Raw genomic sequence first — 23361 nt, 5'->3', positions numbered from 1 at the left:
TTATGACAGGAATGGTAATACTAAGCTTTTCTTGCTCTTTCCCTGCCTTCCCAGGGCAACTCTGGAGGCGATGGCCCGGCTGGCCCTCCCGGTGAACGGGTAAGCACCTGGACACGCCCAGGAACACCCCCAGGAGCATCTGCAGGGGAGCTGCCTTCCCTCAGCGGCCCCCAGCGTTGCTTCCTGGGTGGGCAGGGAGCCAGCCTTCGACTCTGGCGAAGGAGGGTGGTTCCTAAAATCCAGAGGTGTCTTGGGGGTGGCCTTCACCGGGAGTAAAGTCTTTGCTGTTGGTTGGAGGTGATGACCCCATCTGCTTGGCCCTGGCCTTGGGGCTTGGGGTGGGGGGTGGCTGAGATGTCAGGAAATCGAGTCCTGGGCCCCACGCTGCCCTGAGGGGCCTTCTTGTGCGACGGGACATCCTTTTCACATCGGCGAGGGCAGGGCTGCAAAAAGCTTCTTGAAAGTCGTGGGGGGCAGGGTGGCCGTGCCTGTGCTCAGAGGTCTGATGGTGGGGCTGCCGGGCCCACGTGCTGGGGAGATGCCTGTCCTCATACCAGCTCTTGTCTGTCCCCAGGGACCCAACGGACCCCAAGGACCCACGGGGTTCCCTGGACCAAAGGGCCCCCCGGTGAGTACCACATGTTCCCTGTGGGGCCGGCCTAGGGTGTCCCGGAGACGCTGGTCCTTCCCCACGGCTCCAGCCTCCAGGCAGCAGGCTCAGGGGAGGGGGGCCAGCCCAGGAGCTCTGGCTGGGGGTGCAGTTTGGGGCGCACGGACCCCTCTGACATCAGACCATCATGACTGTCCAGTTGGCCCTGGGTTAGGGTGGTAGTGCTCTCACGACAAATGGCCGCAAGCCCAGCCCCATAAAACCACAGAGACGTGTTCTCTCCTGAACTCCCGGGGCCGGGGCCCGATTTCTGCCCGGGAGGCCTCTCCCAGCCCCCAGCCCCGCTGGGCTCGTGGACCCTCAGCCCCCCTCCGCCTGCATCTTCGCCTGGCCTTCTCCTCTCTCCTCTGTCTCACATTCTCTGTCTCTACCCTGGATGAGGGCCCAGCCTAACCCAGCCAGACCTCACCTTGACCTGATCCCGTCTGCGGAGACCCTGTTCCCAAATGAGGCCAGGGTCGCAGCCTCAGGGGGTTAGGACCTCAGCCTGTTTTTCCTGGTGGTGTTGGGGAGGGGCACAGCTCAGCTCGCAGCAGAGAACAGTGTGCTTCCTCTGAGAAGGAAAGCCCCTCGTCGCGGGAGCTGCTGCCTGTCGGGACGCGTGCGGGCGCGGGGGTTAGGAAGGAGCTCGACTTCTGCCCCACAGGGACCTGGGCCTAGTGCCTCCTGTGGCCGGGCCTCGGGGCTGCTCGGCTTCTCCCCGTGGGAAGCAGCAGTGGCCCTCGGGCTGGATGTAAGGGTTCGAGGGGGCGGTGCCCAGACCCGGGCTCCCGGCAGTGCTTGTCGCTGTGACTTTGCCGTTACCACCTTGGAAATGAAACGGTAGCTTTTGTCCTCTGGGGTGGCACAAAGTCCTGGAGGTGTGTGTGTCTCGGAACGAGATGAAGCTTCCCTCCTTTGCTTTCTGCAGGGGCCCCCAGGCAAGGACGGGCTCCCGGGACACCCTGGACAGCGAGGCGAGACGGTGAGTGTGGGTAGCGCGGGGGGATGCAGGCGCTGCCCCGACCTTCGCTGCTGGTCGGCTTGGGCAGCGCTGAGGCTCAGCCTCAGGAAGCCCCCCGGGGGCCGGCCGGCTCCTGTGGCCTCGGGATGCGCCCCGTCTGGAGGGAGCTCCACGGCCTCCGAGCAGCCCCTCGGCCTCTGTGTGTGAGAGCAGGTGTCGGCTTCAAGCCGGCCTGGCCAGCCTGGCCCAAGGCCACACGTGCAACCATCGAGACGCCAATGAAACCTGGAGGAGCGGCCCCGCCTCCCCTGGGTGGGTCGCGGAGCGCAGCCAAGCGCACACCACGTGCATCTGAGCTGGACACTCTTGGGAAGGCCCTCTGTCTCCAGCTTGTCCCACTTTATGCCGCCCCCAGCCCTGTCTGTCCTGGCCCTCTGGCCTCGGGGGGATGGCAGGGAGCCAGAAGGCTTCCCCAAGCCCCCTTTTCAGGAAGGGGGACAGGCGGCCGCGGGTTGGAGCTTGGGCCCTTGGCTGTGCTCAGGGCCAGCGTCTCTGCTGTCACAGGCTCAGCTTGGCCTTGCCCTGACCTGTAGCTGTGCTCATGACAATCTTCAACAGCTGGACTCAATGGGCACCCACGTTTCTTAGTTCTAGAAAAAGCACTGGGGTCGCTTCCTGGTCCCAGGAGCCACGGGGGATTCGACCGAGCTTCATGCATGTCCCCCCCAGGCCTGTCCCTGGGAAGGGCATGGGCACACCTGTGACCTTGGGGCTCCCTGCTCTGGACAGCTAGGGTTCGCAGCACCTGGTGACCTCCTGGCCGCCGTAGTGGTGGAGGCTGGCCCACGGGAAGGCCCCCTTGCGTCTGCGTCCAGCGTCCGTGTGATCAGAGATCTCTGAGGGACTCTCCCAGGAGGAGCCATCGCCTCGAGAAGTGTGATCCTTAACAGCACACTTAACATGTTCTTGGTGCCGCTTAAAAACATCCCTTTTTGGTTCGTGGTGATGAAGAGTCCCCTACATTTGCCGTCCTGGTGCTCAGTGGCCGATAAAGACTTTACGTTGCTCTTTTGTTTATGGAGAAAAATTAAGACACCCTCAGCTTTGCAGGTTTCTCTCTAATGCTTTCCTGAGCAGACCAGATGGAAGGTTTCTCATCTCACGGTGTGAGCTTTCACCTCTGCCTCGTTCTGGGAAGAGGCTGGCCGAGTGATTAGGCCGCTTGTTTTGCTGGCAAAGTAGGGCAGGTTCTTCCTGCCCCCCCCCACCATGCCTGGCTGCCCCCAGAGACTCAGGGGCACCCCCATCTGGGCCCGCCTGGGGTGGCGCGTCCTCTGGGGTCAGTCCAGACGCCCTGCAGAGAGGTCCTCCTCAGGGTGATGACCTGTGCTTTCGTTAGACAGCTGGAGACACAAGAGGTCGTGGCGCCTCCTAAACGCAAGCCCGGAGCCCGCTCGTCACAAGGGGCTGGAGACGGACCCCAGCCTCAGCCGGCGTGGGCGTCCCCCCAGCGGACCACGCGGCAGGCCCTCCTTGCCTCGGCGTGGGCACAGCTGCCCAGCCCCCCGAGCAGGGGCGATGCCTTCGATCTGTCCAGCATGCCTTGTTCTGACCCTGTAAAGGCTGCTGGCCTTGCGGCTAAGATCGAGTGTAGTATGGGGGCTTCACAGCTGGCTTGGTGGTAAAGAATCCGCCTGCCGAGGCAGGAGGCACGAGAGATGCAGGTTGGATCTCTGGGTCGGGAAGATCCCCCGGAGTAGGAAATGGCTACCCACTCCAGTACTCTTTCTGGAAAATTCCATGGACAGAGGAGACTGGTGGGCTACAGTCCATGGGGTCACCAAGAGTTGGACACGACTGCACACAAAGGTCGCCTGCAGGGAATGCTGCCTCGGCTTTGGCCGTGTCAGTCCGGTGCGTGCAGCTCGGCTGGGCCTAAAGAGGGAGCCCTCCCAGACTCTGCCGTGAAGCTGCCTCTGCTCTGGGTCTGCACGGTCCAGCGGCTGAGCATCAAGTGTCCCTCAGCTGCACGCTCACTGGTTGTCGTGCGCTGGGTCAGAGGTCCTTGCCCGTCAGCCCCATGGGCAGCTGGCCCCACGGCTCCCGCTGCAGCCTTAAACGAGCCGCTTCCGTCTCCGGACGCTGTAGAGTTTCCACTGAAAGCCTCCCGGGCATAGCATCTGCACGTCTCCCCTGGCGTCACGTGGCGCCTGCAGATGGCATCTTGTCCACACGTGCCGAGCTCCGTGGATGTGCCGGAAATGAAACCCGCGGGGCTCTGCCGTCAGCTTCGCCTCTGGGGGAGAGCGTGTGCAGAGCAGACAGGCGGCCGGGTCTGTGCCAGCGAGCGGAGCAGAAACAAGTGATTCCTGTTGAGTTGAGCTAAGAATACCTCCCAGCTGCCGCGCTGTAGAAGTGGCAGGTCCCCGCAGCGTCCGGGTTTCAATCAGTGCCGTATAAAATCGCCTTCCGGCCCCGGGGGCCTTGGCGGCACCAGCAGGACAGTCCCCGCAAAGTCCCTAATGAGCTGCAGCCCAGAGGTGGCTCCTGAGTCCAGTTTCCAGTGGCTGGGACACCGCGTCTGCTCAGAAAGCGGACGCTTAGTGCTGTGAGGAAGATGAACGGTTATCGAGTATGTTTCTCAGTGCGGGGCGGGGTGATGGAAGCAGCCAGTGAAACGAACCTGCCTGGTTTCCTGACCTTCCTAAATTCACGCAAAGCGGAACAAGAGAAACGGCCCTTTTAAATGAGGTCCCGGGCAGCCGCTGTTTGGGGCTGGGGTGAGGGCTGGGGGTGACCTTCTGTCCGCCGCTTCAGCCGTCTCAGCAGGCTGGCTCTCTCTTCGCAGGGTTTCCAAGGCAAGACCGGCCCTCCAGGCCCTCCGGGTGTGGTCGGCCCTCAGGTGAGACGCGGCCCCCGCTGGCATCCCTGGGCATCCCGGGTCCCCGCCCACTCGGGAGACACGGTCACGCTCAGGGCAGAAGATCCCTGCATCCTCCGGGTGCGGGTGCAGCCAGGGCGTCATAAGGCCTAGAACGCGGGTTCAGAGGCGCAGGTGCAGAGATGGGGAGTGATCGCGTGACGCGATCGCCTGACGTGGCAGTAAATAAGATACTGACCCAGGAAACGAGGGTGCGCCCCCACCCTTCCTGGCACGGGGCTTCCCCCGAGGGCCAGGAAACGCAGGCCCCGCGGGCTTCATCAGAGACGACACGCGGGACTACAGTGGGGCCCAGGCAGTGGCTGGTGAACAGCACCCCCGGTGTGCTTTGCTCTTTCTGGGTTTTTACCAGAAGGAGACCTTCAAAGGAGGGTGACGGGCTGGTGGGCTCACAGTGGCCCTTCGCCTCTGCGACGAGGCTGTCCTTAGACTGAGGCAGAGAAGGCTACTTTCTCGCATGTCCCTGGAACGTGTGCTGGCTGACACGCTCTTTCCCCGCAGGGTCCCACTGGGGAAACCGGTCCCATGGGCGAGCGTGGTCACCCTGGCCCCCCAGGGCCCCCCGGTGAACAGGGGCTCCCGGGCCTGGCCGGGAAAGAAGGGACGAAGGTGAGTGGCTGGGACCTCTGTCCCGGCGGACTTCCCTGGGGACGGTTTCGGCCCTTGGTCTCTTGCTTTTCTCTGATGAATGGGTGATTCTCAAGCAGCTGCTCTTCACGCCGGTGCACCCGCTCAGACCAGGGGCTCAGCTCCTCTCCGCTCACTTTGAGGGAGGGCCTGAGCTGACCAGCTGCCCGGACAGAGATGACGGTGGCTGCGGACCACCTCTTCCCCAGGGCACCCGGAGTGGCCGCCCAGCCATTCCCAGAAACGGGCATAACTCTGACGCTTCGTGTGTCTAAGCTGAAGTTAGTGGCAAGTGACCCTTTAAAAAATCCTCCACGTTAAGGCATGAAAGTTGTCGTTCCGTCACTAAGTCGTGTCCAACGACTCACAACTCCAGGGACTGCAGCACGCCAGGCTTCCCTGTCCTCCACTACCTCTCGAAATGTTCCCAGACTCACGTCCATTGAATCGGTGATGCTGTCTAACCATCTCCTCCTCTGCCGCCCCCTTCTCCTTGTGCCTTCAATCTTTCCCAGCATCAGGGTCTTTTCCAATGAGTCGGTTCTTTGCATCAGGCCAAAGTATTGGAGTTTTAGCTTCAGCATCATCCTCCCAATGAATATTCAGGGTTGATTTCCTTTAGGATTGACTCGTTTGATCTCCTTGCGGTCTGAGAGACTCTCAAGAGTCCTCTCCAGCACCACAATTCGGAAGCATCAGAAGAAGAGTAAATAATAAAAAAACCCATCTGCAGACTGGGCTCCCCAAGCTGCTGGTCGTAACTTCCTGTTTTTGCATAGAAACAAACAGCCCTCTTCTCTCAGCTTTTCAGTGAGGGACTCGGGAGAGATAAGTTCTCCAGCCCTGTGCGCGACCACATGCGGGAAAGTAACCCTGAAGAGAAATCAAAGGGTGAAAAGGCCACACACACGCGTGTGTACGTGTGCAGGCACGCATGATGGAGCACATACATACGTGCGTGCGTGCGTGTGTGTGTGTGTGTGTGTAACGTAGAGCCAGCCATTCAGCCGTAAAGAGAGCTGGCTGCGTTTGGAAAGGACGCCCCTACTCTCCCATGTGGGACCCCAGAGAAAGTCCTAGAAGACGTCCTTAGTGAATTCCAGGGAAGGTACGTGGTCAGACAGAGAAAACGTGGTTCAGGCTCGAGACGAGTATCTTGAGCGGCGAGTCCATTTTGGGCAAAGCTTCCAGTGCTTTGGCCACGGAGTTCTTCACCTGAGCCAGTTTTACGAGGATCCCCAGGTTCACGGGAAGGACAGGCGTAAGGGCCCTCAGCCCCCGCTCGGGCCGCCGTGGCCCTGAAGGATGTGGCGGGGAGCAGGACTCCACGGATCATGCTTGGAGTCCCAGACAGAGTCGGTTCCCACGCCACACGCGGGGCCAGCAGGCCACACAGGCTCCCAGGCGTGAGCTTGGGCCGTGCTCCAGCACCCAGACCCGTCAACCAGTGAAGCAAGTCAAGACCCAGAGGTTCCTTTTAAAGCTGTGAACCCTGGGAAGCCCCCCTCCAGCCCAGGTCCCCAGTGGATCTAGAAGACCAGGCCCCACCCACTCCCCGTCCACCTGGGCCATGGGTATCCCCCGAAGCTGACCTGTGGCCCTGATTCCAGGGAGACCCAGGCCCCGCTGGCCTTCCTGGGAAAGACGGTCCCCCCGGGCTGCGAGGCTTCCCTGGAGACCGAGGACTTCCTGGTCCAGTGGTGAGTGAGGGGTCTGCCGGGGGAAGGGTTGGATGTCCCCCCATGGGGAGGCTTCTCCCCGCGGCCCCCTCTCACATCTTGTTGTTTTGCAGGGGGCGCTTGGACTGAAAGGCAGTGAAGGCCCCCCCGGCCCGCCAGGCCCCGCGGTGAGTGTACTGGCCCACCACAAAGCCTCTCCCACCCTCTCCCTCCAGGCCTGCTCTGCAGGAGGGCAGGTGTCCCGAGGGCTGGGGAGCATGCACACCGGCTCTGGCGGTCCCCCGGGGGTCCTGGGAAGGCTGTGGAGGAAGAGGTGGGCTTGGGATGAGTGTGCCAGCGTGCCTGAGCTGCCAGCCAGTGAGGAAGGCCGGGGGAGGGGCCGTGCTGTGTGAGGGAACTTGGAGGGCTGGGAGTGGACGAGGCCTGAGTGGGCCCCCCGAGCCTGTGGAGGTGCTCAGCGTGGGTCCAGGCCTGGCACAGCCCACACGGGCACACGCAGCTCCAGGGCCTCAAGCCGGGCCGTCCACACGCCCAAGGCCGCTCGGGGCAGAAGTGACCCAGCACAGGCAGGAGGCCCAGCCCCTAGAGCTGTGCTGTCTGTTTTTTTGAGTGGGTCCCTCCCAACCGTGAGATTCAGCTACACGAGCCCTAAAGATTCAGACCTTCGAGACCCCGGGCTATGGTCTGGGGGACTCAGGGGCCACTTGAGGCTGTGCCCAGAGACCCCCGCTCTTGTCCGACTCTTTACGGGAAAGTGACATCTGCTTCACCTCCCCCTTTAAACAGGGCCCATCCAACAGCCCCCACTCATCTGCTCAGGTGGGGGCTTCAGCAGCGGCCCTGGCCCCTGGCTGGGGTTGAGGGGGGCCGTGAAACAACACCCCCTTCCCCCTGAGTTAGGGCCATTTGAGAGAGATGACGATGGGGAAGTCAGGTGGAAGTGAGGTGAAAAGTCTTCTTCCTTCTGATAAAGGTTGGGAACAGGATGCCTCCTGGGGAACGGGGGTCCTCAGTGCTGACCCCTAGAATTAGTCCAGGTGCCCACCTGTCAGTCCTGGCCCGGGGCCAGAGCCTCCCCCATAGAGCGGACAGCGTGGAGGAGCCGGGCGGCCAGTGAGCACCCCGGGGGCAGGCAGAGCCCACAGGGCCCAGCAGGTGCCAGGGTCCCAGAAGAGGTCCCTCTGGGCCAGGACTTAGGGAAGAGGTGTCCTCAGACGCTCTGCGGGGACTTGGAATCATGGGAGGGACTCAGAAACAGCCTCAAGCTCTAGACCCGATAGTCTGTGCTCACTCGGGCCCTGGGGAGTGAGGGGGTGCATGGTATGGTGGGGTGGGGCTTCAGGAAGTCGTACCCACGCAGGTGGAGAGCCTTCGAAATAAACCACTTTCTTGCCTCACCCAGGGATCTCCAGGGGAGAGAGGTCCTGCCGGTGCCGCCGGGCCCATTGGAATTCCAGGGAGGCCCGGGCCCCAGGGGCCCCCTGGGCCAGCTGGGGAGAAAGGCGCCCCTGTAAGTACTGCCCCGGAGGAGCTTGGCCCCTGCTGTGTGCTGCGCTCCCTGGGTGTCTCCCTGGGGTCTGTGGGAGGGGGGCGGGTGGTGAAGTTTGCGATGTGTGCCTGGCTGTCACGGCTGAGGTCCAAGGGCGGCCAGATGCTTCCCCTGCGTGGTCTGAGCTGGAGGGGTGCTCGGGGGGTATCCGGGCCAGGCTCACTGGTCAGGCCTGTGCACCTGTAACCTGGGACATGCAGGCCAGGGCCGGGGGTGGGGGCGCGTGGAGACTCTGTCCAAACGTGGCCTTGGGCCCGGTCCAGGCTGTGGGGGCCCCAAGAGGATGGGGCCCCCACCCCGGCCTAGGTGAGTGTGGCGGAAAGGTGGTTATTTGGGATGGCGCTTGCTGTGTTGGCCTGGGGGCGGGTGTGGAAAAGAAAAGGGACAGGCCACCTGGTGGGAAGATAAGCAGCCCCTTCCCAGACGCCCGGCAGCCGCCGCTCCACACCTGACGCGCCCTGGCGTGGCTGCCCCCGCCGGAGGCTTTGTGAGAGCTCAGGTGGGGGCTGGTGTGGAGTCTCACCTTCCATTAAGGGGGTTAGAGACCCTTTGTATCTGGCCAGACGTGCCCTGGGAAGCTGACTGCCAGCCTCTCTCCCCCAGTGTCTCCCCAGACGCCCCTTCCTGCCCAGATGAACCGTCACCCCGGCCACATTTGATGTGTGCCTCATGATTGTTTAAACGCCCACCTGCCCTCACACTCTCACCATGGAGACAGAGTCCAGCTCAGAGCTCCTCTCCGAATGGCGAATGCCACAGAAGTCTGAGTTCCAGGGGGACGGGCTGCCTGGATGATGTCCCATCGAGTCAAGACATTGAGGATTGATTTCTGTTAGAGAGGGTGGTTTCCTCATGGGTTTCCCACGGCTCAGGGGTAGAAAGGGCCCTGGCTGCCTTCCCGGCGAGAAGTCCACACGGGAACCATGCTGGGCACGTGGCGCCTGGCCGACCTGTCCAGCGGGCCATCAGCAGTTCTGAGGTGTCCAGTCCATCCCCCAAGGCCTGCAGGACCCAGATCCCCCTGGGCTCTGCCTGAGCCCCCCCTCCTCCGCATGCTCAGTGTGGGTGGGGTCCACACAGCACACGAGCTGGGTAGACACGGCCTGGGCTCGCTGTTTCAAGAGTCGGGGCTTGAGCAGAAACCTCCCAGGGTGGCACCGTCCGCGAAAAGCTCGTCACGGTCCCAGCGCAGCCGTGAGGAGAAAAGGCCAAGAAAGGTCAGGTGTCGTGTCGGCAGGAAGATTCCACCCGGGCCACGGGCTGCCTGGGCATGTTCTGGCTCAACTGAGGAAGAGCCTTTCCGGGGGCTCTCAGTCGAGGAGCAGGGCGTATGTGCGGCAGGACAGGGGAGGGGGTGCAGGAGGAGGGCGGGCGCGGCGAGGCGCGCCAGCGACCGTGAGGCCCCTCACTCTCCCATCCGCGCCCCCCCCCTGCTTCCATCCCTGGCTCTGTCGGGAGACGGGGATCCTGGTTTGGGTGAGAAGGTGCTGGCTGCTCACGGGGTAGCACATGGCTGGCAAAATAGAGCAAGAACTCAGTAAGGATCGTTTGGGATAACCAAGGGGCGATTAGGAAAGTGAACCAAAACTGTGAGGAAAGGAAGATGGGTGTGTGTGTGCGCGTGACGCACGCTTGTGTGTGTGCATGTGTGTGGGGGCGATGTGTGTGCACGTGTGTGCTTGCGTGTGCACGTGTGCGCTTGTGTGTGCTTGCGTGCGCGCGCATATGTGTACATGTGTGTGCGTGCACTTGCATGTGCTGTGTGTGCACGTGTGTGTGTGTGTGTGCGCGCACGTGCGTCTGTGTGCGTGTGTGTGCAGGTGTTTGTGATCCTGCTCGGGGGGCATGGGGGGTGGTATTAGTCGAAAATCGGGAGAGTGAGCAAGTTGGCCAGAGCCGGAGCTCAGACGCCCTGGCCGCTGACGTGGGCGATCGTGCACGTAGGCCCGGGAATCCGGTTGCCCTGGTTTGGATCCGGCTCCACTGGACGAGTGAGCCTCCGTTCCCCATTTGGGAGAGAGTAGCCCTTCCCAGGATGGGCGAGGGTTAACCACGGAGGGGCACGGGGCATAGTCACACAGGACTGGCCTCAGGACTGCCCCGGGCGTGTCTGGCGGACCCATTAGGACGTGGGGGATGGGCCCTCCCCGGGAACCGCCCGCTTCCCGCCTGTGGGCCTCTGGCCGGAGGACGAGCTGCTGGCAGGATGCTCCCGCGATGGAGCTGCCTTTGAACAGTCGTCCCCTCTCCTCTCTAGGGCGAGAAGGGTCCACAAGGCCCAGCTGGCCGAGATGGTCTCCAGGGCCCCGTGGGGCTCCCCGGTCCCGCTGGCCCTGTGGGCCCCCCTGGAGAAGACGGAGACAAGGTAAGAATTTGGAGAAGCCCCTGCCCTGTCTCGGAGCCCTGCTTGGCCCAGCCTGGCCCACGCCTGCAGGTCGGGACTGGACGGGGGTCCTTTCAAACCAAGGGACGCAGGCACTGTACGGGCTCTGGTGACAGGGACCCCGTGCTGTGCAGCCGGTGTTCTTGGCGTTAGTGGATGATTTTGGAATAGCTCCCAAATAGCGGTGACGAGTGAGACCTCTGACACATTCGAGGGGCCTCGGACAGCGCTTCCTTCTTGTGTAGTCTTGATGTCGTCAAAGACACCCGCTGCGGCAGCCAGAGCAAGGACGAGCACCCTGAACCATTTCTGACTCCAAACCTGTGGGGCCGAGGTTAATGAGGCTTTACTCAGTGTCTATTTTTAAATCTCTCCACTTGAACCATCAAGGCCCCCTTTCGTTAGGAATATGCTTTATAATCTGATGCTGTCACTGTGGCATCGGATCTTCCGTTTAATAAAATCAGAGGAATTCAGCTCTCTGGTTTAGCTTCCCATTTGTGAGAACCCTCCGGTGACGTTTCCGACTTTATCACCTCTGCAGTGTTGATTCCCGGCCTCTCGGGGTGGGAGACGGCCCGGCACAGCAGAAACACTAAGGGGTTTTAATAGTTCCGGAGGCATAGTAATTGTCTTTATTACACTGTCCTGTCATCCGATTTGACGAAGTAAATATTTCCATTATGATTTTTTGCCACACTTTCAAGTCTACTACAATCCTGCAAAGCATAAAATCAAGGTCTTATCTCTTCCAGCTCTCTTATTAAAGAGGAAATCAAATTAATATATGGAAATGTTTCATCTTAGGAAAGTTAGAGGTCCCCCTGGAGAGGAGATGGTTCTCACTCTCTAAGAAAAATTAATCGCGGGGAGCAGAGAACGTGCAAGCGGCCACTGGGCCGTCTGACGGGTCTTTCCCGTTTTCCTGCAGGGAGAGATTGGAGAGCCAGGACAGAAGGGCAGCAAGGGAGACAAAGGCGAGCAGGTGAGGGGCCCCGGCGCAGCCACAGCTCAGGGCCGCGCGCTCGGCTCGGTGCAGCCACGCTCACAAGGTAACCGGCCTTCCCTGGCGGCTCAGTGGTAAAGCATCGCCTGCGATGCAGGACGTGCAGCAGGAGCCACAGGTTTGATCCCTGGGTCGGGAAGACCCCCTGGAGGAGGGGACAGGCACCCACTCCCATCGTCGTGCCTGGAGAATCCCATGGGCGGAGGAGCCTGGTGGGCGACAATCCGTGTGGTCACAGAGTCAGGCACGACTGAGCGACTCAGCACCAACAAGGAGATGCCAGCACTCACACCTGTGACCAATGGGAGCCGGGTGATGGGCTTTCCGTGCTCCCCGCCCCGGTGAAAGCTTGTGTGTGCCTGTGCTTAGACGTGTAAGTGACGCACGTCTGTGAGTGAATCCCTTATTACGAGCAGAAAGCCCTCGCAGGTTTTGTGAGATAAGCAGACGGAGCAGGTTTGTCCTTGAGGATTTGGTTCCCACGGACATAGTCACCGCCCCTCAGCGCTGAGGCTGCGGGACATTCCAGCAGCGGCAGCATCCTGACCAAATGCCTCTTAATTTTCCCTGAAACAAAATTCTGCTGAGAAATACTGGTGCGTTCTTGCACGAGCGCTGTCACGGGGCTGCAGCTGCTCCCGGGGCCGCGGAAGGAGGCCTGCAGCGTGGGCTTCTTCGCCGGTGTGTGTGTCCCGGGCGGGCAGGGCCCTGTGTGCCCCCAGTGCCGGCCCGGGGCGGGCCAGGCTCCCCGCACACTGCGGCCTCTCCCCCACGCTCCCAGGGCTGACAGTGGAACGTGCTTGGGGGTGCCCTGGGGGTGGCAGTGAGCGCCAGGTGTGGCCTTCGGAGTCAGGCCCTCGCTCAGCCGTGCGGGAGCCCCCTGACCTCAGGTCTGAATGGGGTCTCCACGGCCTGTGTCACGGGTGTGTGGTGGGGCTGAGGTGGTGCACAGGGCCCTCTGGCCACCCCCGACCGCACACACTCAGGGCTGGACCCCGGGCCTCTCGCCTTACAGAGCCGCAGCCTGGCCGGGGTGGGCCCCGCATGGGCGGGGCCCGGGTGAGCTGGGCCGCCAGCCCCCACGCCAAGTGGCCTCAGCAGCGACTCAGGAGCCACCACCTCTGTCTCTTCCCCACAGGGTCCACCAGGGCCTACAGGACCTCAAGGCCCCATCGGACAGCCAGGCCCCTCCGTGAGTATCCGCAGTTAACGGCCCTCAGAGACGCCGATCCCTTGGGCTGCTGTGGTCCACTTCTGGTCCTCAGCACGCTCATCCGTCTCCCCGCAGGGAGCCGATGGCGAACCGGGACCTCGGGGCCAGCAGGGCCTCTTTGGGCAGAAAGGCGACGAAGGTCCGAGAGGCTTCCCCGGGCCCCCGGGTCCTGTGGGGCTGCAGGTAACAGCGGAGCTGGCACATAGCTGGGTCGATTCCCCCTCATCTGTGCTGTGCCCCCCGGCCCTCACAGCCCTGCCCCCACCATCCCTCCCTCCCTCCCTCCATCTGTGCTGTGCTCCCCCGCCCTCACAGCCCTGCCCTCCCCTCCTGTCCCTCCCTCCTTGACGTATATACCCCATCCATGCAGTGTGTAAGACAGGCAACTAACAAGAGCCTAGCGCATAGCTCAGAACCCTGCTCGAAGCTCTGTGTGACCTAAAGGGGAAGTAAGTCAAAACAAGAGGGGCTGTGTGTCCACAGAGCTGACTCGCTTTGTGTAGAGTCGACTCCAACGTGCTGTTGCAAAGCAACTATAGTCTAATAAAAATTTTTAAAAATGGGGCTACTAAGGAGAGCCGCAGGGCCTCCTCCACACACCTGAAGCACTTTGGATTCGCAGAAATCCAGACATTCCCAGCTTCGCTTCTCGTACCCCGTGACATTTGTTTTCCTGCTCATTGTAGAAGATGTTGGAAACTACTGATCAGTTCAGTCGCTCAGTCGTGTCCGACTCTTTGCGACCCCATGAATCGCAGCACACCAGGCCTCCCTGTCCATTACCAAGTCCCGGAGTTCACTCAGACTCACATCTATCGAGTCAGCGATGCCATCCAGCCATCTCATCCTCGGTCGTCCCCTTCTCTTCCTGCCCCCAATCCCTCCTAGCATCAGAGTCTTTTCCAATGAGTCAACTCTTCGCATAAGGTGGCCAAAGTACTGGAGTTTCAGCTTTAGCATCATTCCCTCCAAAGAAATCCCAGGGCTGATCTTCAGAATGGACTGGTTGGATCTCCTTGTATTCCAAGGGACTCTCAAGAGTCTTCTCCAACACCACAGTTCAAAAGCATCAGTTCTTCGGCGCTCAGCCTTCTTCACAATCCAACTCTCACATCCATACATGACCACAGGAAAAACCATAGCCTTGACTAGACGGACCTTAGTCGGCAAAGTAACATCTCTGCTTTTGAATATGCTACCTAGGTTGGTCATAACTTTTCTTCCAAGGAGTAAGCGTCTTTTAATTTCATGGCTGCAGTCACCATCTGCAGTGATTTTGGAGCCCCAAAAATAGTCTGACACTGTTTCCACTGTTTCCCCATCTATTTCCCATGAAGTGATGGGACCAGATGCCATGATCTTCGTTTTCTGAATGTTGAGCTTTAAGCCAACTTTTTCACTCTCCTCTTTCACTTTCATCAAGAGGCTTTTTAGTTCCTCTTCACTTTCTGCCATAAGGGTGGTGTCATCTGCATATCTGAGGTTATTGATATTTCTCCTGGCAATCTTGATTCCACCTTGTGCTTCTTCCAGTCCAGGGTTTCTCCTGATGTACTCTGCATAGAAGTTAAATAAACAGGGTGACAATATACAGCCTTGACATACTCCTTTTCCTATTTGGAACCAGTCTGTTGTTCCATGTCCAGTTCTAACTGTTGCTTCCTGACCTGCATACAGATTTCTCAAGAGGCAGGTCAGGTGGTCTGGTATTCCCATCTCTCTCAGAATTTCCCACAGTTTATTGTGATCCACACAGTCAAAGGCTTTGGCATAGTCAAGAAAGCAGAAATAGATGTTTTTCTGGAACTCTCTTGCTTTTTCCATGATCCAGCGGATGTTGGCAATTTGATCTCTGGTTCCTCTGCCTTTTCTAATAGCAGCTTGAACATCAGGAGGTTCACGGTTCACGTATTGCTGAAGCTTGGCTTGGAGAATTTTGAGCATTACTTTACTAGCGTGTGAGATGAGTGCAATTGTGTGGTAGTTTGAGCATTCTTTGGCATTGCCTTTCTTAGGGATTGGAATGAAAACTGACCTTTTCCAGTCCTGTGGCCACTGCTGAGTTTTGCAAATTTGCTGGCATATTGAGTGCAGCACTTTCACAGCATCATCTTTTAGGATTTGAAATAGCTCAACTGGAATTCCATCACTTCCACTAGCTTTGATCATAGTGATGCTTCCTAAGGCCCACTTGACTTCACACTCCAGGATGTCTGGCTCTAGATTAGTGATCACACCATCACGATTATCCGGGTCGTGAAGATAGATATGAAACTACTGATAGATTATCAGAAAACGGAACCAGACTGGCTTCTGAGTGCATGGGCAAACACACCTTCGAAACGCCCGTGCACAACACACACACACAGACACACACAAGCACGTGCATCCTTCTATTCGGTTTTCACAATATCTGAGTCGCATTGTGTGCATAGAGCGTTCGGGCGAGGCTTTCGGCTTCTGGTCACAGTACAAGTCACGTCAGATGCCATTAAATATTCTTTGAACATGTCACCTCTTATTTATTTTCAAAAACATGACTCTTAGTCACTGCCTTGTGTCCCAGCATATGGTGGTGACATAATTGATTCCGGCAGCTCCCTGCTGGTGGCTCATTAGGCTTTATTGTCTTATGGGACACTCGCAATAAGCACCGTGTCCATAAATCCTTGCCCACTTCTCTGACTCTCTCCTCCGGCTAGTTCTGAGACGGGATCTCGGAGCTGTCCTCACGCGTAGCTGAGATGCACATCCCCGAGGCTTTTGGGGTGCTCAGCTGGGAGGCAGTGGAGGTTGGGGGGGCGCTGGAGCCGTGCCCACCGGCCGAGTGTCTGACGACCTCCTGTTCTCAGGGTCTGCCGGGACCTCCTGGAGAGAAGGGCGAGACGGGTGACGTGGGTCAGATGGTGAGTGGGGCCGCTCGTGGGGTGCGGGCTGTGGCAGAGCTGGCATTTGGGGGGGAGGCCTGCCTTTGCTCTGGGCTCAACGGCTCCCCTTCTCCAGGGCCCGCCAGGTCCCCCCGGCCCCCGAGGACCCTCTGGAGCTCCAGGTGCAGACGGGCCACAAGGACCCCCCGGTGGAATAGGCAACCCCGGAGCCGTGGGAGAGAAGGTGACGCATGGCCTGTGACTGTCCTGGCGTGTGAGCGTGCATGCGTGTGAGCGTGTGTGTAGAGACACACAGATGCACTACTGGACTGTTCTGCCACACGCATCTCGAAACCTGGAAGAGCGGGCGGTGGGCCTGGGAGCCCCGCCCCCCACCCAGGGCAGCCTGGGCGGGACTTCACACGATGCGACCCCCAGCAAAGGCCGCCGCCCCCCACCCCCCCCCCGAGGTCAGCTCTGACAGCCGTGGTCGCCGGTCCCTGACGTGCGTAGCAGCCCCCGTCTCAGCTCCCGTTTCCCTCAAGTCCTGCCATCTCATGGCCCTGGGTCCTCGTCATCTGATCTGGTTCCTGTCGGGGCCTGGGCCCTGGAGGTGTCTGAGCACATTGGGTGTACGTGCGTGCATACACACGTACATAGCTTACACGCGTGCGTGTGGCAGGCCCTGGAGATGACGCCTGAGCCCATTGGGTGTATGTATGTGCACACGCGTGTGTATATGCTTACACGTGGGGGTGTGGTGGGCAAGACGGCGCCAGAGTCTGACTCCACCTAGGCCCAGGAGTTCACACCATCTCAGAGCACTGATCCCAGCTTCTCGGGATGAAAGGAAGGAGGTGGACGCATTCCCGGCACACCTTTCAGGACTTTCTGCTGAAGTCTGGCCATTCAGTTGAAACCAGTGTCCCATCGCTGCTCCCTTTTTATAATAGGAGGGTCGCAGGGGAGCACGCCTGCTGAGCCCACCCGTGACAGCGGGCAGTCTCTGCTGGGGGGGCTGCGTCCTCCCCCCAGCCGCCACGGTGTGCCCCCCCCGCCCGCGACACCCCCCACCAGCTCTGCTCCTAAGCCGGCAGACCCAGGGCGCCGGGCTTTTCTCCGTCCACCTCCGCCCGCTGTCCCCCCGCATCCGGCCTCTCCCGGTCATCCTCCGGAACGCCTGGGAGCATCCCTTTCTGGGGGGAGCCGTCCCTGACAGCCCACACCCCTCCACGCATGTCACACGCTGGCACGTGCCTCACTGTCACCACAGTGTCCCTGGACTCCTCACCTGTGTCCCCTCCAGTCCTGGGAGCCCCCAGGAGGACAGCGACCGCTGTCTCACCCCCGTCCCTGCGCCCCACCCCAGCCCATGTCGGGGACGACCTGATGGGCTCCTGGCGTGGACCACTGCTCCCATCACTGCTGTGACCACGTCGCGTTCCCTCCTTAGGGTGAGCCTGGCGAAGCGGGAGAGCCTGGCCTTCCCGGTGAAGGGGGCCCCCCGGTGAGTGAGTGGGCTCTGGGGAGGGGTGCGTGTGGCGTGGACGGCTGCCAGGTGGGAGGGTCCCGCTATACCTCAGTTTTCCCATCCGTGAAATGGGAGTCGTGTCTCCCTCTGTGCCTCCACCACGAGACTGCTGGGAAAAAGAGGGAGCGTGGTGGAGAGTGAGGGTCTGTGTTTGTGAGAGAGTGCCTGTGTGTGAGTGTGCATGTGTGTGAGCATGCATGTGTACCTGTGTGTGTGAACGTGCATGTGTGCGTGAGTGCCTGTGTGTGAGAGTGCCTGTGTGTGTGAGCGTGCGTGTTTGCATGTGTGAGCATGCATGTGTACGTGTGTGAGTGCCTCTGTGTGTGCGTGAGTGCCTGTGTGTGTGAGCGTGCATGTGTGTGCATGTGTACGTGTGTGAGTGCCTCTGTGTGTGTGTGCATGTGTGTGTGCGTGTGTGAACGTGCATGTGTGTGTGCCTCTGTGTGTGTGTGTGAGTGCCTGTGTGTGTGAGTGCCTCTGTGTGTGCGTGTGTGTGTGAACGTGCGTGTGTGTGTGAGTGCCTGTGTGTGAGAGTGCCTCTGTGTGTGTGTGAACGTGCATGTGTGTGTGTGTGAGAGAGTGCCTGTGTGTGTGAATGTGCATGTGTACGTGTGTGTGCGTGCCTGTGTGTGTGAGCGTGCATGTGTGAGCGTGCATGTGTACATGTGTGTGAGTGCCTCTGTGTGTGAGTGCCTGTGTGTGAGAGTGCCTCTGTGTGTGTGCATGTGTGTGTGCATGTGTGTGTGAACGTGCATGTGTGTGTGGGTGCCTCTGTGTGAGTGTGTGTGAGTGCCTGTGTGTGTGCATGTGTGTGTGTGTGCATGTGTGTGAACGTGCATGTGTGTGTGAGTGCCTCTGTGTGTGTGCGTGCCTGTGTGTGTGAACGTGCCTGTGTGTGTGAGTGCCTGTGTGTGAGTGCCTGTGTGTGTGTGCATGTGTGTGCACGCTGATGTCAGTGGTGAACGCCCGGGACAGTCGGGCGTGAGCCGCCCCCCGTCCGTGGTGCTGCGGCTCCGTCATGGGCTTCCGCAAGCACGGGGCCCGCTGTTGTCACCTGTGAGCCCAGAGCTGGGACGTTCTTTCGCAGGTCAGGTGCATGGTCTCTCCAGGCCCACGGGGGCTGCTCTCTGGCCCAGGGAGCGGCTGGTGGGTGGAGGTGTGCTGGGCTCCCTCCGCCTGAGGGCCCCGGTGCAGGGGGCAGCCTGGGTCCCTGTAGCCCCCGGGGTCCACGCCGCCTGCTGTCTCATCAGGAGGCAGCCCTGCCCTAGTCACCTAGAAGCCGAGCCCTAGCTTCAGAGGCCCCAGGACACCAGTGGGGTCCCGAAACCCCTCGCGGTGCCCACAGGGTCGGACTTGTGGGGGCTTGCTGGGGGCGGGGGCTCTGGAGGCAGCTGACCCCCCAGGGGCCTGTGGCCTGGCCTTGGTCAGGGTGCTTCTGCTCCACGGGGTGCCAGAGCGGGGCGGGCTGCAGGCTGGCTCTGGGAACACGCTCTCCACCTCTCCCCACAGGGACCCAAAGGCGAAAGAGGGGAGAAGGGCGAGTCGGGCCCCTCCGGTGCCGCCGGACCCCCGGGGCCCAAGGGCCCTCCCGGAGACGACGGTCCCAAAGGCAGCCCCGTGAGTACCAGGGGATGCTGGGCTCTCAGCAGCATCCTCTCACTCCCGGGCCTGGGGGGCGCAGAAACTGCCTGACCCCGCGGGTCTGGGGTGACCCCCGGGTCCTGAACTGGAACAGTGGAGAAGGGAGGAGAAGAGACGGGCTGGGATGGGGCACAGCTCTGAGGCCACCTGCATGGACTGGGCAGCTTCCCGGACAGAACGGGCTCTGTGCACGCCCCCCGCCCCGCCCCGCCCCGCCCTCCACCCCGCCCCGCCGCGGTCTGCCTCACTTTGCGTCAGGAGGGTCTGCGGAGCATCGAGTCCTAGAGTTCAGGGTCCAGGATCAGGGTCAGCCACGGCCCCAAGAGCAGACATGTGGGCAGGAGGCTGCCCTCCGAGGCCTCCGGAAGGCGAGCAGCGGCCCTGCCTGGCCTGCCGTACAGGGAATGATGCTCTGGTGGGGAGCCCCCTGCTCTGGGGGGCCCCGAGGTGCCAGGCTGGCGGGAGGCGTGGGCCGGCCGTGTGGACGCAGCCCTGTGAGTCTGGCGCGCTCTGGGAGGGTGGCTGACGCTTCTCTTGCTCCGTTTCAGGGCCCCGTCGGTTTTCCCGGAGATCCTGGTCCCCCCGGAGAACCTGGCCCCGCGGTAGGTGCCCAAGGGTGCAGAGCTGGGGGTCCCCACGGCCCGTGATCTGCCTCCAGGCTCGTCTTTTCCCTTCCAGTTTCTTCTATTCTGCCTCTGCTCGGGGCATGGTGCTCAACCCTGTTCTGACAAGCACGCGAGGAAAGGCGTTTCCCCTCCGAGCACCCTGGGTGGTCACCCCTGGGTGGAGCTGGGTTTTGGGGTCGGGACTGGGGACGGTTGGGTCCTGGTGCCTGAACTTGGGTGTGCCCAGGGCACAGAAGGAACCTGCTTTTGGTCCCACAGGGTCAAGACGGTCCTCCTGGCGACAAAGGAGACGACGGTGAACCCGGGCAAACAGTGAGTCCACCCGGGACCTCTGGGGCCCTGACGCAGCTTCTCAGGGAGGTGTCAGGCCTTGCAACTTGCTATGTTCATTTCACCCAGTTGCCTTAGAGTAGTGACCCAGGACCCTTGCGAGCTGGGGGCCCTCCTCCCAGAAGGGGAAATGCACCCCCAGGCCCGACGGTGGCTCTACACGCGAAGCCGGTGTCCACGACACCCCCCAGGAGCCCACCCAGCATCATCAGGATCCCTGTTTCTGCCGGGTGGGGTTGGACGTGCTCCTCAAAAGGCTCTTCCCACGTGAGCCTCTGGAGCTGAGCTCACACTGGACGTGCCTCTCATCTCGTCGGGTTTCCGAAACGTTGTTTGGAGCCGGCCTAGGGCCCTGAAGAGATGTCTGCCCTTCTACCACTTGCTGGCCGGTGACCCAGGGTCCACCTCTGCAGAAGCGGTGCCAGCCAGCTTGCTGGGAACCTTCCCCAGACGCAGCAGAGCTGCAGGCGGGGTGGGCCCCCACACTGCTGCCGCCCGAGGGCAGGGCAGGGCAGTCAGGGACCAGCCCCACTCAGGGCTGATTCTGCAGAAGACGAGATGGGCAATTTCGGGGCTGGCTGAGGACCGACTGAAAGCTCTGTGTGTTCTTAGCCTCGGATCCACCTAGCCCCGCCGGGTCTTAGCTAACATCCTCGACTCTTAAACGCTCTGCTTTCTCCCACCCCAGGGATCACCAGGCCCTACGGGTGAGCCAGGCCCATCTGGGCCTCCAGGAAAAAGGGTACGTGACGCTGCCGGGTGCCCCTGCATGAAGCCTGCCCCTCCCCCGCGCTGCATGGACCCTGGGGCCCTGGGTAGCCCCAGGGAGGGGGAACGGGCTTCTCTTTGAAGCTCGCCTCCTGCTCGGTGAGCTGCCGCGGCATCCGATCTCAGAGCCGCCGGGTCGACGCGGCTCTCCTTTTAGGATGAGCTGGCTGCGCAGACCTTCAGTGACGGCTGTCGTGGGAGAATAAACACACCCACAAAGCTGAAAAAGCCCTTTTCCCCGTGGTCAGACCTTTGGAAAAGTCAGAGCAAGCAAACTGGATCACCCAGCAAACGGAACCATCCGTTGCTGGGGCGCAGTGACCGCGGCCGCTCTGAGTGTGTGGGAGGGCAGGCCACCGGAGTGCCCACCCCTCAGCCCAGCCCGCTGGCCCTTTCTGGGACCAAAGGCCCCGGGCCTTGTTCTGAAGGCCTGGGAGCAGCCCCACGCCCCGCCAGGCCTGTGTCCCACCGTGCTCGGCTGCCCTCTCGGCTTCTGGGAGCCCACTCGTCACGCCTTGCCCTCTTGCTCCCTCCAGGGTCCGCCCGGCCCCGCAGGCCCCGAAGGCAGGCAGGGGGAGAAAGGAGCCAAGGTGGGTGCTTTCCAGCCTGGCCGTGGCCGTGGCCGTGCGTAGGCCTCCCAGGGCGTGCCAAGGGCATGGTGGCCGCTTGGGGTCGGGGGGTGGAGGGGACTGGACGCTGAACACACAGAGGGGCTGGCGGGGTTCCGAGGGGCCGGCTCCACGCAGACCTGGGCGAGAGAGCCCATCTTCTGCAGGGGGAGGCGGGCTGTGCCTCTGGCCGGGGTCCCTGACCGCACACTGCTGTTCATGTGCCCCACCAGCCTGGGGGAGGGGAGGCCGTGACGCGTGCCTCAGGGCCTGGCATCGACCTGGCCGCTCCTGGTTGCCTCTCCTGAAAAGCAGAGACGGTGACAGGGCCCACCACGGGGCAGAGCAGAGGGTGGGGCGCCCTGCGGTGAGGTTAGGGTGCAGCCCGGCACCCGAGCCCTCGTGGCCGCTGTCCCCAGGAGCTCTGGGTGGGGCTTGGGTGCCTCCTTCTGGAATGGAGGGGCCCTGGTGTCGACTGAGACAGTGGAGCTTGTCCAGCCCACGTCTGCTCAGGATACGCGGCTATGTCCGCCGTGAGCTCCGAGCTGGCCGTAGCCGCCATGGTGGCCGTGGTGACTGGGTGGCTGGAGCCCGGTTGACTGAGGTCTTCAGTGGGTGGAGGGTGGGGCTGGGTGGCCTCTATAGGCAGGAAAGTTGGGGGCAGCCTCTGGGTGTCGGGTCATGGGGGATTCTCGCCAAGGCTCCTCGGGGTTTCTGGACAGTGGTTCGGGGTGAGGGTGACCACAGCCTCAAGCGTCAGGACCCCACTCTGTCCTCCTTGCAGGGAGAAGCCGGCTTGGAAGGCCCTCCTGGGAAGACTGGCCCCATCGGCCCCCAGGGGGCCCCCGGGAAGCCGGGGCCTGACGGCCTTCGAGGGATCCCCGGCCCAGTGGTGAGTGACCCCAGGGTGGGGGGCCAGGGGGTGGGGCGGCGGCTGCTGAGGGCGGGGCTCACGGGCATGGTCGACTGTGTTTCAGGGTGAACAAGGTCTCCCTGGAGCCCCGGGCCCCGATGGCCCCCCAGGACCCATGGTGAGTCAGGACGTGCCCCAGGGGCCCCTGGTGGAGGTGGCAGAGGGCGGGGTTGGGGACGAGAACTCTGAGCCCCCCGCCTCCCCCGCAGGGCCCCCCAGGACTCCCCGGCCTCAAAGGAGACTCTGGGCCCAAAGGAGAAAAGGTGAGTGGCCTGCAGGCGCCCATGCGGCTGAAGCGCGGGCTCTTTGAGAGCCTGTGCCTTGGACCCGACGAGGTCTGGCTTGTCCCCGCCTGTGTCACCTGCTCAGGGTGGGGACACAAGGGACAGCTCCGTGTGGCTTGGAGACCCGGCCGCTGCCCGCTGTCGGGGGCGGCCTGGGGCACGCTTCCACTGCAGGAGCTTCGGGCAGGCTGGAAGGCGGCGCTGCCGCTTCTGGCTGGTCCACATGGTCGGACGCAAGGTGCTGCCACCGCAAATGCCCCTCTCATTCCCACAGGGTCACCCAGGCTTGATCGGCCTCATCGGACCTCCGGGCGAACAGGGAGAAAAGGGTGAACGTGGAGTCCCCGGACCCCAGGGCTCCTCGGGCCCTAAGGGAGAACAGGTATGTGGAACAGGCTGTGTCCAAAGGCTAGAGGCTTGTTCGAGCCAGAAGGACGTCCCCGGCCACGGGGTCAGGGCGGGAGCAGCCGCGAGGCCGGGCTTGCCCAGGTGCACAGGGCCCAGGGGTGGAACTGGAGCCCAGCCCAGGCCCTGAGCAGCCCTCACAGTCCTGCTGGCCTCCACAGTGAAGGTCATCACCCGCACCACACTCGGAGAGGCCCTCTGTCCCAGGTGAGCGTCCAGAGGTCATCAGCGACTCTCAGCTGCATCCTGGCTCCCCCTTGACCCCGTATATGTGCGCCTGACCTCGGACTTCCCTGGGAAGCAGCCCCCGGGAAACCACAGCCAGGAAAACAGCCTGCGAGGCTGGCCTGCCCTGCACCTGGGAGGTTCTGGCAGTG

General features: G+C 61.7%; 1 protein-coding gene across 3 annotated transcripts in view; it reads left to right on the top strand.

Annotated features, from left to right (window-relative positions):
• COL5A1 (collagen type V alpha 1 chain) overlaps positions 1 to 23361 on the top strand; it is a 139719-nt gene that overhangs the window by 98532 nt on the left and 17826 nt on the right. For all 3 annotated transcript variants that reach the window (XR_011255039.1, XM_069579805.1, XM_069579804.1), the window contains exons 35-58: positions 55 to 99; positions 575 to 628; positions 1581 to 1634; positions 4462 to 4515; positions 5056 to 5163; positions 6792 to 6881; positions 6974 to 7027; positions 8263 to 8370; positions 10667 to 10774; positions 11724 to 11777; positions 12937 to 12990; positions 13087 to 13194; positions 15864 to 15917; positions 16015 to 16122; positions 17332 to 17385; positions 18919 to 19026; positions 19599 to 19652; positions 19935 to 19988; positions 20695 to 20748; positions 21311 to 21364; positions 22167 to 22274; positions 22360 to 22413; positions 22505 to 22558; positions 22854 to 22961. Coding sequence is in view for 2 of the 3 variants with exons in the window: in XM_069579805.1 (XP_069435906.1) it covers positions 55 to 99; positions 575 to 628; positions 1581 to 1634; positions 4462 to 4515; positions 5056 to 5163; positions 6792 to 6881; positions 6974 to 7027; positions 8263 to 8370; positions 10667 to 10774; positions 11724 to 11777; positions 12937 to 12990; positions 13087 to 13194; positions 15864 to 15917; positions 16015 to 16122; positions 17332 to 17385; positions 18919 to 19026; positions 19599 to 19652; positions 19935 to 19988; positions 20695 to 20748; positions 21311 to 21364; positions 22167 to 22274; positions 22360 to 22413; positions 22505 to 22558; positions 22854 to 22961 (1755 nt within the window). In the remaining variant the exon portion in view is untranslated. The remainder of the gene's footprint in view (positions 1 to 54; positions 100 to 574; positions 629 to 1580; positions 1635 to 4461; positions 4516 to 5055; positions 5164 to 6791; positions 6882 to 6973; positions 7028 to 8262; positions 8371 to 10666; positions 10775 to 11723; positions 11778 to 12936; positions 12991 to 13086; positions 13195 to 15863; positions 15918 to 16014; positions 16123 to 17331; positions 17386 to 18918; positions 19027 to 19598; positions 19653 to 19934; positions 19989 to 20694; positions 20749 to 21310; positions 21365 to 22166; positions 22275 to 22359; positions 22414 to 22504; positions 22559 to 22853; positions 22962 to 23361) is intronic.

The sequence above is a fragment of the Ovis canadensis genome, chromosome 3 (assembly GCF_042477335.2).
Source record: "Ovis canadensis isolate MfBH-ARS-UI-01 breed Bighorn chromosome 3, ARS-UI_OviCan_v2, whole genome shotgun sequence".
NCBI classification, from domain to species: Eukaryota; Metazoa; Chordata; class Mammalia; order Artiodactyla; family Bovidae; genus Ovis; species Ovis canadensis.
The sequence above is the reverse complement of the archived record's forward strand: the minus strand, read 5'-3'. Positions and strand labels throughout refer to the sequence as shown.